At 38.0% G+C, this 15,472-nt stretch overlaps 1 protein-coding gene across 5 annotated transcripts in view; it reads right to left on the minus strand.

Annotated features, from left to right (window-relative positions):
- Positions 1-15,472, minus strand: part of LOC144958907 (acyl-CoA 6-desaturase-like) — a 53,238-nt gene that overhangs the window by 22,803 nt on the left and 14,963 nt on the right. The window contains exons 1-5 of one of the 5 annotated variants that reach the window (XM_078891195.1): positions 12,562-12,689; positions 10,480-10,976; positions 8,193-8,339; positions 6,103-6,249; positions 2,852-2,956 (exon numbers count right to left, since the gene is read on the minus strand). In XM_078891195.1, coding sequence (XP_078747321.1) covers positions 2,852-2,956; positions 6,103-6,249; positions 8,193-8,339; positions 10,480-10,689 — 609 coding nt within the window. In that variant the 5' untranslated portion in view covers positions 10,690-10,976; positions 12,562-12,689. The other 4 variants (XM_078891196.1, XM_078891193.1, XM_078891194.1 and 1 more) reach the window with 4 other exon arrangements.

Raw genomic sequence — 15,472 nt, forward strand, 5'->3', positions numbered from 1 at the left:
CTAGGCCAGTGGTCATTACATCTTGAACCACTAGACCAGTGGTCATCTACCTCTCTAACCACTAGGCCAGTGGTCATCTACCTCTCGAACCACTAGGCCAGTGGTCATCTACATCTCTAACCACTAGACCAGTGGTCATTACATCTCTAACCACTAGACCAGTGGTCATTACATCTCTAACCACTGGACCAGTGGTCATCTACATCTCTAACCACTAGACCAGTGGTCATCTACATCTCTAATCACTAGACATCTACATCTCTAACCACTAGACCAGTGGTCATCTACATCTCTAACCACTAGACATCTACATCTCTAACCACTAGACCAGTGGTCATCTACATCTCTAATCACTAGACATCTACATCTCTAACCACAAGGTCAGTGGTCATCTACATCTCTAACCACTAGACCAGTGGTCATCTACATCTCTAACCACAAGGCCAGTGGTCATCTACATCTCTAACCACTAGACCAGTGGTCATCTACATCTCTAACCACTAGACCAGTGGTCATCTACATCTCTAACCACAAGGTCAGTGGTCATCTACATCTCTAACCACTAGACCAGTGGTCATCTACATCTCTAACCACAAGGCCAGTGGTCATCTACATCTCTAACCACAAGACCAGTGGTCATCTACATCTCTAACCACTAGACCAGTGGTCATCTACATCTCTAACCACTAGACCAGTGGTCATCTACATCTCTAACCACTAGACATCTACATCTCTAACCACAAGACCAGTGGTCATCTACATCTCTAACCACTAAACATCTACATCTCTAACCACAAGACCAGTGGTCATCTACATCTCTAACCACTAGACCAGTGGTCATCTACATCTCTAACCACTAGACCAGTGGTCATCTACATCTCTAACCACTAGACATCTACATCTCTAACCACAAGACCAGTGGTCATCTACATCTCTAACCACTAGACATCTACATCTCGAACCACAAGACCAGTGGTCATCTACATCTCTAACCACAAGACCAGTGGTCATCTACATCTCTAACCACTAGACATCTACATCTCTAACCACAAGACCAGTGCTCATCTACATCTCTAACCACTAGACCAGTAGTCATCTACATCTCTAACCACTAGACATCTACATCTCTAACCACTAGACCAGTGGTCATCTACATCTCTAATCACTAGACATCTACATCTCTAACCACAAGGTCAGTGGTCATCTACATCTCTAACCACTAGACCAGTGGTCATCTACATCTCTAACCACAAGGCCAGTGGTCATTACATCTCAAACCACTAGACCAGTGGTCATCTACATCTCTAACCACTAGACCAGTGGTCATCTACATCTCTAACCACAAGGTCAGTGGTCATCTACATCTCTAACCACTAGACCAGTGGTCATCTACATCTCTAACCACAAGGCCAGTGGTCATCTACATCTCTAACCACTAGACCAGTGGTCATCTACATTTCTAACCACAAGGTCAGTGGTCATCGACATCTCTAACCACTAGACCAGTGGTCATCTACATCTCTAACCACTAGACCAGTGGTCATCTACATCTCTAACCACTAAACCAGTGGTCATCTACATCTCTAACCACTAGACATCTACATCTCTAACCACAAGACCAGTGGTCATCTACATCTCTAACCACTAGACATCTACATCTCTAACCACTAGGCCAGTGGTCATCTACATCACTAACCACTAGGCCAGTGGTCATCTACATCTTCTATCAATTTCAATCAAAATCTGTGTTTTCTTATTATCTCAGGGAATCCCTTTGCTAAAATAATGATATAAAAGCCTGAATATTTTTTCCCATGAAGTTATTTCATGTAAAGCTTTTCTTTATCCAATGGTAACACCCTTAAATCACAGAAAAGGGTGCAAATCCATCTAGTGTCCCCTTAACTGTTGCCTTTAAACAACCAATGATGACAGGTTAAGAGCTTGCATTAGTTGAGTTACGTGCCTCAATCCATTTGTACAAAGTTGGACATGGAAGTCAATTCAGAGGAAAAAGGAAATCAAAATACGACCCCAATGTCTGTCAATTCAAACAAAAACACCCACATCTCTTTTGAAAGAACTGAAATTCTTTTCCAATTCTTTAGAGAGCAGTGGAGGCTGCCTGAAGCTTTGGATCGTGAAAATACTAAGGAAAGACTGGTACTGGAGAGGCATCAGATGGGAACAATGTCCGAAATGTTCCCATCCGATGCCTCTCCATTATCACTCTTCCCATTCTTTAACAATTCCTTTGGCTACTCGAGTTTCAAGTCTGCATCTCACAACAGTTCCTATCACAGACCTGCCTAGTAATACGAAAAATTCGTAGAAATACACATTTTTGACTCCAGCTACAAGCTGCATAGGTCTCTTTGACAATAAATCTTGTTGAAAAGGAAAGTTTACCTTCTTAGAACCTATATTCAGGACTTTGGAGCATTTTTGGACCATGCTGAGAGCAAATTCTAAATATTCAAAATGCCTTTTTCATTTCTTTTTTTTTTCCCCTTGGAAATGACGAATTTTGGAAGTAGGAAGCTCTGCAATTGTTAAACACTCACTGTTATATGGACACTTGAAAGAGAAAACAATCAAAGTATCTCTACTCACTCCCCCGCCCCCCCCCCCCTCACAAAATACAATACTTAAAATGTTACCTTCAATATCATCAGCATTAATTGGTCAGTTTGATTGACAGGTGGGTGATTCAGCATTGCACAAAGTATTCACAAATCTCATTGGAGGCTATTTGTTATAGTGTGTGTGTGTATGTGTGTGTGTGCAGCGTGCATTTGTGTGTGTACAGCGTGCATGCATGGGTGCGCGTGTGTTTAGTAATAATAATTACCTTGATGAAGCCAAGGGTAAAGTAATGGAAAAAATGATCCAATTTGGAATTTTTCCTAAACACAGACAAGTGGCCAAAGTCGTGCTGCAGCCATCCGGCCTGGGCCTGTGGTTGAAGACAACAAGGAGGAAAAAAAAACACACAGCCAATAAAATACACGTTACATTTCATATACACTGGGAACTTTTCCTTTCCTTCTTCTTCGAGTAAACCGACTGACTCAGCCAGTCTGAGCATTTTTGGATGTCAGCAAGACAAAAAAAAGTTTGACACAAAATTCTGCTTTAAAGATGGACAATGGATGAAATTTGTAAAAAATTCAAAATAGAAAAAATAAGCCACCAAAATGGAAATGTGAATAGCGTAGATGAAAAAACACGAAGAAAAGATGAAGAAAATGAACCAAGCAGATTGACGTGCAACATTTATAGATTAAAAAAACACACACACACACACACACATATATATATGTATATATATACAAATACACACATGTTATTACATGTCATATATAAATTCAACTTTGTTGTACTTGTTAAAAATGTGTTTAAAATTTTGACCAAAAAACTCCTCCTTAAAATATTGATTGATTAAAACGACCCTCATCTTACCAAAAACTCTCAAACCTGGGACTTTGTACAGATCTCCTTGAGCTCCCTGGTTTGAGAGCGTTTGCTAAGATGAGGGTTACTTTAATTGACTAATATTTAAAGGACGACTTTTCTGGCCAAAATGTTAAAATCCATGTTTTTCCAGAGTACGACAGAACTGCCAATATTGTCACATCGAGGTAACGAAGACAAAAAAATGAAAAACAAACAAGAAAATATAATTCTTGAAAAATTCTGATAAAATAAACAATTTTTTTGTCTACGCCCTGTTGTGTCCCATCAAAAGGTTTTGGGAATTTTTATCCAAACCAATTCATTTCTTTATCAAATTACTTTTCAAATCGAAACAAAACGTTAAACTCTATATTTCACCAAATCGTACAAAAAATTATCCACTATTTAAAAACAAATGTTTCATTTCTTTGTATCAAAAATGAAATTTTAAAAATATTATATGGATGGTATTTACAAATTATGAAAACAAATGATCAAATTTTGAGATAGTCTTTTTTAAAAAGCAGGTTTGTATGATGCGATGACATAAATGAAAATGTCAGTTATTTTACTGTTACAAATGTCAGTTATTTTACTGTTACAAATGTCAGTTATTTTACTGTTACAAATGTCAGTTATTTTACTGTTACAAATGTCAGTTATTTTACTGTTACAAATGTCAGTTATTTTACTGTTACAAATGTGAGCTATTTTACTGTTACAAATGTCACTGTAACAAATGTCAGTTGTTTTACTGTTATAACTGTCAGTTGTTTTACTGTTTTAATGAAAATGACAGTGTTGTAAAATGAAAAAAACTTTGTAAATAATATTTTAATTGTAAGAAGACGGAAGTTTAATGCGTTGTGCAGAAATAAAAACAATGGTAACACAAGAAGAGTTATTCCCCTTGATTCTGGTGAGAAATGTCAGTCTAATAAAAATGATCAGCAAAAGACAACACGTGACACAATACACATACACACTCACCTAAAGAATTATAAAAAGTGAGACAACTGTATAATAATCCAGTGCTTTTAAAACACATAAAGACGCAAACACTTAATTGCAACACAGACAAATATTTGAATGAATGAACACCAGTTGTGATGAATTGAGATCAAACCAGAGAAAATGAGTAAGAAAATCGACAACGATGATTCCAAAACACATCTATAAGTAAAATGGTCGCCTAGAATCAACAACACAAACGTTTGATGTGATAATAATAATAATAATAATAATAATAATAATAATAATAATAATAATAATAATGATAATAATAATAATGACAACACTAATGACAACAGAAATACCAAAATACCTCCATAACCCCCATGACAAAGTAATGCAATGCATGATTCAGCCACGACTGTTTAAAAACGGCCAAGTGGCCAAAATCATGTTGTAGCCAACTGCATTGGGTCTGAATGGTATGGGGCCCCGAGTCATGAATGGAACAATATCAAAACGGGAGAGAGAAAGAGAGAGATAGAACTGTTAGAATGGCTTGGGGAATCACGGATAGAAACATTCAATGAGGTCCACAACTGACAAAACGACAAGCCACAATGTCTATCTGGGTGTCTGTCCCAATCATGTGGGGAATGTCAATGTGGCTGCTCGAAGCTCGAAGTTCGAAGAAATAAATAACAAGGGATTGTGAAATTGAATGTAAGCTTCAATTTAATATACGAAAACGGATAAAATGGACGTTTCTGGTTTCCCCTTTATCAACAAAACAGGATGGATGAAACATGACAGAACTGTAGTGTTTCATCCATCCTGATTTGTTGATAAAGGGGAAATCCGAAACATCCATTTTATCTGTTTTTTATATTAAATTGAAGCTTAAATTCCATTTGACAATCCCTTGTTATTTATTTGTCCCAATCATGGAGGACTCAATAGTCCCAATGGAATGGAAAAAAATAACAATTGAGGTTGAAATCAAAACAAAATAAATACAAAAAAATTATTTACACAGTGCATGTCTAAGGATTTACCATGCTCAATGGGCTTCACAAATGTATTATTTATTCCCCCATTTTGCCAAATGGAATCATATTTCCATTTCAAGCAGTACACATCACCTGTTAGGCATACCTATTGTAATAACACTCTTTCAATATCCATTACTGCCTGTGGCCTGGTGCTCATTTACACCTCAGTTGAGTGAGGTAATGTGTATTAAGTGCCTTACCAAGTACACAATGTTGGAACCAGAATTGTTTATCTATTTTAAAACAATTTTTTTCTCTCTTTTATGGCAGATTCCCAAATGTAAAGCCACAAATATTCAAACAGACTTTTAATACATAAATATATCAAGAGGATCCAATTTTTGAACATCTTCCATGGAAATGTTTAAAAGATTCATTCATAAAAATTATTTTTTTTAAACAGTAAAATTCATTGTAAAATACATCCAAGAAAGAATGAAATATATTAATAAATAAATAAATAAATTTATAAACAAATGAATAAGTAGATAAATAAATGTATAAATAAATTAACAAAAAATAAATAAATTTATAAATGGATAAATAATAAATAAGTAATAAATAAATAAATAAATAAATAAATCGGACAAATAAATGAAATGATGAAATGTGACTTCCTTCCTTCTACCAGAAAAAGACTTACCTCTACAGTGGTGATCAGGATGAGGGAGGTGATGAAAGGAATCCATCCAGTGCCACAGTAATACAGGACGGCCCAGGCGGCCACATCCAGCAACAGGATGTGGACCAGCTGAAGACTGAAAAACCAGTAGCTGGCCTCAAACAGGTTCTGTGTGAAATGGGAAGAGAAAACGGTCAACTGGAAGTGATACATACTAAGCTGCTAGAAGCTGTGGACTGTAAAAAGTAATAAACAAAAACGAACATAACAGCTTAAAAAAAGAACAAAATACCAAACATGGAACGTTTCGGGCTCAAAATCCTCTTCAGCCAAACTTGGAACTCCCCCCCCCCCACCTCCCCCTAAAATGTGACTATACTGACTAAGTGTGTAAGTGGGCATTGTGTCAGAGTGTCTTGGAATTAATTGGATGCGACACACACACGTATGTGTGCTACATTGTCATGACATGAGATGTGAAGTGTAGTCAAGTTGTATGGGGAAACAACCCTGTATATTTATCATTTTATTTTATCACTTGAATTATCAAGTTATGTCCCTTGATTGAGCATCAGACAGCTGTTACTGTTTTGTTACTACTGAGCGAGTGTGTCTTGGAATAAAGTCACCATGTCCTTTAACCGTTGATTATGACTAGTTCACAATAGACAACTACGACATGAAATAAAGACCTAAATTGAATCAATTATCATTTATTTTTACTTCAATCTCCACGTCGTGCTTGAGTGAATTGAACACAAACCTATCCATTCCCTATCAAAACACTCCACCAGAAACAAAACCATCATTCATGCAAATCCCAAACGTCTCAAATCCTGCCTTTGGGTGTCAATCAATCGGGGGGGGGGGGGGGGGGGGGGGGGGGGGGGGAAATGGGCTTTACGTGCCCCTGGATAAACAAATAATAATTTTTAAAAGGCAAATAAAATCCAAATTATTTTAATGTTTGATTAATTTGGCAATTAATCTTTGAAAAGCAGTGATCTGTGACGACAATATTCTAATTCAAATTGGCCACAGATTCTCTTTTTACCGTCCACTGAAAACTATTTGACGTACAGCAATGAACCAAATGTATCCACTAACTTAACATTAGAGAAAAGGAGAAATCATGAATTGCACCAGTTGGCACTTTACAAATAAATAAAGGGGATTTAGAGTTGTCAATTGTCCACACATTAAGTCATTTGTACAGAGTTGTCAATTGTCCACACATAAAGTCATTTGTACAGAGTTGCCAATTGTCCCCACATAAAGTCATTTGTACAGAGTTTTATCAATTGTCCACACATAAAGTCATTTGTAGAGAGTTGTCAATTGTCCACACTTAAAGTCATTTGTACAGAGTTTTATCAATTGTCCACACAAAAAGTCATTTGTACAGAGTTTTATCAATTGTCCACATAAAAAGTCATTTGTACAGAGTTGTCAATTGTCCACACAAAAAGTCATTTGTACAGAGTTTTATCAATTGTCCACACATAAAGTCATTTGTACAGAGTTGTCAATTGTCCACACATAAAATCATTTGTACAGAGTTTTATCAATTGTCCCCACATAAAGTCATTTGTACAGAGTTTTATCAATTGTCCCCACATAAAGTCATTTGTACAGAGTTGTCAATTGTCCACACATAAAGTCATTTGTACAGAGTTTTATCAATTGTCCACACAAAAAGTCATTTGTACAGAGTTGTCAATTGTCAACACATAAAGTCATTTGTACAGAGTTGTCAATCTGTATGGCCCAATTAGATCTGCATAAAAGGTCACTAGGCCAATAGAATAAATTACTAACTGAAATGAATGACGTCATCCAAGGCTCCACATCATTTCAACTAGTTAGTAAAATACAGAAATGAATATAACATCTTAGAAAAAGAACAAAATACCAAACACCGAACGTTTTGGGCTCAAAACCCTTGTCTGTCCAGATTTTAAGTGTTGTATATTAAAATAATCAAGGGATGTAATCTCTTTGTTATTGGTGCTAAGGAAGGATTTTGAGCCCGAAATGGTTCGTGTTTGGTGTTTTGTTCCTTTTCAAAGCTGTTCTATTCACGTCTGTTCACAACTTGGGCTTGTTCTCACCATTTTCTTGGCCGTCTCCCTGAGCTGTCTAAAATCCTCTTCAATGGGCTTGACCACTTTCTGTCCCTCCTTGACCGACCCCACGTGGATGGCCTTCATGTATTTACTCACAAACTCTCGGTTATTGTGAAAGGCAGCAAATGCATCCTGGGAGAAAGGAAAGTGAAAGAAATCTTAAAAAACAAAACAAAAAAACTTGAGCTTTTATATAGGGCAATATCCACTAAACATGCTCAACACGCTTTACAACGGGTCCCTGACCAACAGTAACATGTAACATATAAAATGAGACATGACGCCTGTTAGACGATATTACAATTTTTTCCGATAGAGACAATGCTGTTAACAGCCAGGTATTCATTTTACACTTGAGTATGGTGAAAATAGGTAGAAAAAAGGAGAGAATTGGAGATGGGGGAATGTCAAAACATCCATCGGTTGTGCTCATACAGTAGTCCTTCAGAGTCATTAGGCCCTTGCAGCCAGAGTTTATCCCGGTTTCTATAATGTGAAATAGACAATAGCAACAGCATGCTACCATTTTGATAGGATGCTAATCTATTGTAAAATACTTTCCACCAAATCTTACAGACCCAGCTACCTTTAATAAAGTCGAGGGTTTGAGAGCTTTTGACAGGGCAAGAGTTGAACGATATTTGAGTAGGCGACTTTCAAAACATCCTAAGTCCCATCTGGATAGAAAATGAGCCAACAATCTCAAGCTATCTTTTCGATTCCATAGAATCACCAGAAAAAAACACTCAGGGTGTTGTTCTATGAGGCACACAAGACATGTATTTTCCTCTTTAAGTTAATAAATAAATGACACAAAATTGCAGTTTTCTGTGAATGCTGAAAATGGGACTTAGTAGAAGAATGCGTTTTCTGGCCACATTTTTTTATAAGGGTTGTTTATTTTTTTTTTCGAGTAAGCGGTTGTATATTTGTTTCATGCAAAGATCTCCATTAAATATCTTGTAAACTGAACCCAAGGTTTGTATTGACGACAATCCATTCATTATCCACAATTCAAATCACTCATTTGAGATGAGTGGTCACATACCCCCCACCCCCCCAAAAAAACCCCATGAACTTTTATATAGCACAATATCCACTAAACATGCTCAAAGTGCTTTACAAAGGGTCCCTGACCAACAGCAGCACATAACATGTAGAGACATGACGCCTGTTAGGCGCTTTTTCAATTTTTTTCCTGACAGAGACAATGTTGTTAACTGCCAGGTTCTCATTTTACATCTGAGTACAGTAAGAACATGTGAGTAAAGAGCCTTTTCCAAGAATTCAAATATGTGCCGAGCGAGGCTCGAACCCAGGACCTTCCGATCTGAAAGCAAGTGTCATACCACTAGACCAAACAGATGATTAACAAGTAAAAAGAAAAGTTATCCAACACCCCCCCCCCCTCCCATACACAAACACACACACACACACACACACACACACACACACACACACACACACTCCCTCCTTTCAGGAAACAAATATCCCGCAAGGCTCGATCTGGCGAAGATGAAAATTGGAATACACAAACTGCCTCATTCCAAATGGATGTGAAAAGGTTGAAAAGACATCAAAGGAATTGAACCCAGACACTCTGGAGGCAAATGATTCGATCTATTCACTCTCTCCCTCTCCTATCCTCCCTCCCATCTCAATAATCTGTGTGGCCTTGAGTGAGTCTATTCACATCACTCTAACTCAATACTAAAATTCAATCAAAGCCGGTATTTGGAAAGCTGCTTTATCTGAACAGACACTAAATTGAAATGAAATGAAATGTCTGTGACAGAATTTTTTCTATCTATTTTTTACTGGTTACTCGGAACACAAACCAGTTTATTGGAAAGATTTCAGAGCCCCAGCAAATGATATAATTTTCTTTCCCAGACTTTGAAAAAATAGTTCCCTGACGGGATTGAATGTTTACCAAAGAAAACAAATAAAAAATGAACAACTTATCCCCTCTCCCCCAAAAAACCCAAGAAAATAAAAACAAAAACAACCACCCCCCCCCCCCCCCTACAAACTCAAAAAATATCCCCACTCCCTGCCAAAAAAAATAATATTTAAAAATCCAAAAAGACCCCCCTCCCACCACCAAAAAACAAAACAAAACAAAACAAAACAAAACAAAACGAAAACAAAAACAAACACCCCCCCCCCCCAAAATAAAACAAAAGAAAAAACAACCACCCATCCCCAATAATATTTTTAAAAAGCAAAAAACAAAACTCCCAAAGGAAAAAAGTGTAATGAGAATATTTACCGAGGCATCTTGTCCAGCGTAGTGGGTGATGACCCGCTGACCACCAGGGTGTCGTTTGGCCCAGTTGGTGATGTTGTAGACCTGGCCGTCAATGACAATCCACTTCTCTCCATCCTTGGAGATCTTCTGACCTATCTCATCCCAGGAATATTCCTTCAGGCGCTTGGAGACCACATGGCCGTTGCTCTCCCCTTGTCCACCTTTTCCCATGGCGACGATAAATAAAAATGATGTCTGTAACAGTGACCTCCCTTTGTTGAATTCAAATCGGTGAACGACAGTCCTCTATAGAAATCTCTTTTGTTGGAAAAAAATTGTTTTCAATAAAACAAAGGCTGTTCCGTTGGATAGGATAAGATCGGATTCTAGAAATATTTCCACCTAATGTACATCCCTTTTGGCTGTTATGTTTTTAATTCAGTTTGGTTATCACACCAGACAACTCCAAACTTGAGGCCACGTTCTGACGAAGACTCTACACGTGACGTGTGTAGTACCTGGAACGATTTGACAAAAAAAAGACATAAATATAATCTGGGCTCATTCCAATATTTTAATAATTTTCACTGTTTTGTTTTGAAAGGTTTTACAGCACTTGCGACAGAACACATAATTTAGGTCGTATCAGCACAAGTAAAAAGGCAGAAAATGGGAAAGCCAAAAAGTGATAGATTAGCACGTGAAAGCACCTAAGAAAAAAGTAAGATAATGGAATTGGTTTAAAGAGTAGAAATTGATTCCACTAGCCATCAGTGAAATTCTCGTGTAGACTAACTAAGCACTTAGTAGTAGTAGTAGTAGTAGTAGTAGTAGTAGTAGTAGTAGTAGTAGTAGTAGTAGTAGTAGTAGTGGTGGTGGTGATGGTAGTGTTTAGTAGTAGTAGTAGTAGTAGTAGTAGTAGTAGTAGTAGTAGTAGTAGTAGTAATAGTGGTAATACTACTACTACTACTACTACAACAACTACTACAACTACTACTACTACTACTACTACTACTACTACTACTACTACTACTACTACTACTACTACTACTACTACTACTACTACTACTACTAATAATAATAATAATAATAATAAAGGCAGCAACAGCAGCATGACACTTTATCTTCTACAAAAAAAAACAAACAAAAAAAAATTAAAAAATCAACTATCAAACACATCAACAACAACAACAATCATTGAATCAACAACCAAAAAATATATTGTTAAAATATACAAAAAGATCACCATATTCAATCATGAATTACAGGCTAAGTAAATTTGTAATGATAACGTTATACACATTAGGGTACTTCATTATAAAACACAACAAACCAACAATCAATGAACAACAGCAACTACTGACAGGCGAAATCAGTTTGTCCAGTTGACGATGACCATTAAATAAAACATGTCAATAAACCCACTGACCGTTTGATGGAGCCAGTGTGTTAAGTAAGCCAGTCAACATCCACGCATCACGATGATCAATGGGCCAATTACAGACAGGATATGAAGATGTATCCACCAACTACAACCTACCTTATACTAACATCATGTACACACAACACACACACACACACACACACACACACTATTATGAAATGGATAGAGTCAACGTGTACACATATGCAGGTCTGACATCCGAACGCAATGATGGGCCCAATGATGATGTAACCATAGAGTCACAAAACTAGTTTATTTCCTCCATGGTCGTAACGGACGATATTTTGCGTCATTTTTTATATTTTTATTTAGATTTCCATTACAACAATGAGCCCATAATGAATGGGGTTATCAGACCTGAAAATAAGTGAACGTCGGATAGAGTATAAATAAATAACAATTAATTAGGTGACAAGTATGACGTTACAAAGGGGATTTGACCCCAAAAAAATGTGACCATCGTAATATGTGGCCTATTGACTCAAGACGGTAATGTATTACTATTATGGGCGTACCACATGGCCGGAAGTGACGTGACAATTCAAATGATATGATCAGAAATAGTACGGACTGGAAGCGACAGGATCAAAATGAACATCCCCACACAGACAAAGCTTGAAGTACGACAATTATTATACAATAGTAAAAACAGTACAGACCTGTCAACATGAACTGGGGAAAAAATTGGTCGTTTTCACAAACTCCCACGAAGTTTTATCGAATTAAAGATCTTTGAAAAGTTCAAAAAAAAATCAGGCCTAGAATAGGCTCGCATTACAGAAAATGTCGTCGTCGTCAGCAGATCTGCAAGTAGCCACGAAACCTTCACGTTATATTTCAATCCCCCTGCACTCTACTATTGTCATTTTCATTTGCCCAAAAGCAAGATGTTATAAAAGGAAGAGGAAGAAGGTGAGGGGGGGGGGGGGTGTTGCGTATGAAGTACACCGGGCAGTGCATCGAATACACCAAAAATCATTCAATTGTATGCGTTGTTTCAGGAATACATCGTGTTGTGTAACCAAGGTCCAATCACCTTCATTAACACACACACACATACATACACAAACTAATACACACCACTGCGATGATGATACTTAGCATAATTAAGGGACGCATCCATCCCACTCGCGTGACGTCATCAAGCAAAGTACGGAGGACACTTGGAGATGATGATGTTATGGTGGAGAGAGAGAGAGAGAGAGAGAGAGAGAGAGAGAGAGAGAGAGAGAGAGAGAGAGAGAGAGAGAGAGAGGCGGATATGATTGTATGGACGCGCACGTGTGTGTGTGTGTGTGTGTGTGTGTGTGTGTGTATGCATGAGCGTGTGCGTGTGTGGGCGTATGTGTAGATAGAAAAATAGGATACAGTAAAAAACAAAACAAAAAACAACTAGAGACTTTATATAGCGCAACACCCACTAAACATGCTCAGAGCGCTTTATAGTAGGTAGATAATTGGCGTTCCTTTGTTTGTTTCCTTATACTCACAACTGCACACTGCATGATCATCCCTTACAACATGTCGACTCCATAAAATAACTCGGGAGTCCATCTCATTAAGAAACCTGAGTGGAAAACCAATATAGAACATATCACAGCAAAGGCAAGTAAGATGCTGGGGTTTCTCAAAAGGAACATAAACCAACGCCCGCCAAGAATTAAAGCCCAGGCGTACACCTCGTTTATCAGGCCAATATTAGAATACATCAGCGCAGTGTAGGACCCCGACACATAATAAGGCATAGACCAGATTGAAACAGTACAAAGAGTAGCTACAAGATTCAAATCCAGAGACCCGGGTTGTGTGACGTCCTCCCTCCAGTGAAAAACCGGCGCAAGATACCCCGTATTGTTACCTAACACAAAACCATCAACGACCCAAACTCACCCATCATCACCCCATACTACAATAAAAGCAAAACAGATAGGTACGCTACACGTAGATACAATGCATCACAATGAATACAACCATTTACAAGAAGAGACACATACAAACACAGCTATTTCCCACGAACAATAAATGACTGGAATGCCCTGCCACCGGATATAACGAATGTTGAATGCTTGGAAACTTTCAAAACAGTTTTTAATGAATTTGCTAGTCAAAGTAATCTGTGACTGTTTCCCTGTTTTGATTGGACTGTAATAGAACATTTGCAGTGATGGGCCTGTGGGGCCTTTTGCAAATAGAAACCATTGAAGATTGAAGAGTGTTGTGCTGACGAATGGTTGAACCCTAAACGTCCGTTGTCTTTCCATTTTCACCTTTTGGTTAGTATTTCATGATCTCAGGCTCCAGACCCCCCCCCCCCCCCACCGCTCTCTAAACCTTCAATGTTTGTAGTCCAATTGATGGAATCTAGATAGAACTAAACAAATGACTGTCTAAAAATAAAACAACAAGGAGCTGAGTGACGTCAACTTCGTTCTCTCTATTGGAATGGCAAAAGGTTTTTGGGAAAAGATTTCATCTTCAATGGACGCACTTTGACACGGAGATTCCAAACCAATTGGATTACCAATCATTGTGTTGTTTTATTGGAACTGGAATCTAGAGGTCAACTATGGAGAAGTCATCAATGCCTCTCTCTTATGTACACACATACACACACACTTATACAACCCCTTCCATCCCCATCCACAAATAAAACAGGAAAACACAAACTTATACAACTCCCCCCACACCTAAACACACCAATACATAAGAGAGACAATGCCCGGAGCAAACGACAACCAATAATACCCACCATCCCCTATATTTGACCACTTGACCGTTGATCCATCCATCCATTCATCTCTTGTGTAACAAAAAGGCTTTGATTAGACAACGACCGACATCCTCATTACCATTCTCATCATAATTAAGCCTGGTTACATATCAACACGACAAAAGAGCCAATCAGTATGGCTATCATCACACCTACCCCTCCCCTCCATCGCTACCAACGTGTCATGCACGGTGTTTGGTCATCAAACCCCCCCCCCCCCCCCCCTTCCATCATAGAACAGAATGCACAGATTTGGGAGTTAAAGTTGGCCAGCGCTTGCTACACTTTTCGGTCTATAGAAGGAACGAAGTTGACGCCACTCAGCACTTTGTTATTGTTTTTAGCTAAATGAAATGAACCAGACTATAAACGTTCAAGGTTATATGTTAATGCGTTATATCCGGTTAGCGGATGTTATGAGTATTTTAACTAAACGCAATGCATCAATTCAGATTTATTCAGTATAGGACATGCAAACCTCATTTATTCCAGTGTTCCTGAGGAATGAATAATCCTTTATTTTGATAAAGGGGAAACCCGAAACGTCTTATCTCATTTGTTGAAGCTTACAATGCCTTCAAATTCGTTGACAACACAAAACAAACATGTTCTTGATGTCCTCTGAGAGTCCTGAACTCAATCAAGCATGTCATATGTTGTTAATAACAGATTACTACCCCCCCCCCCCCCCCCAAATATATAACCCAACAACAACAAAAAACTTGAGCTTTCATATAGCGCAATATCCACTAAACGTGCTCAAAGCGCTTTACATTAAATCCTTGGCCAATAGCAACAGG

The sequence above is a fragment of the Berghia stephanieae genome, chromosome 13, assembly GCF_034508935.2.
Source record: "Berghia stephanieae isolate SIO BIC M18660-M18661 chromosome 13, UCSD_Bste_1.3, whole genome shotgun sequence".
In the NCBI taxonomy this organism is placed as follows: domain Eukaryota; kingdom Metazoa; phylum Mollusca; class Gastropoda; order Nudibranchia; family Aeolidiidae; genus Berghia; species Berghia stephanieae.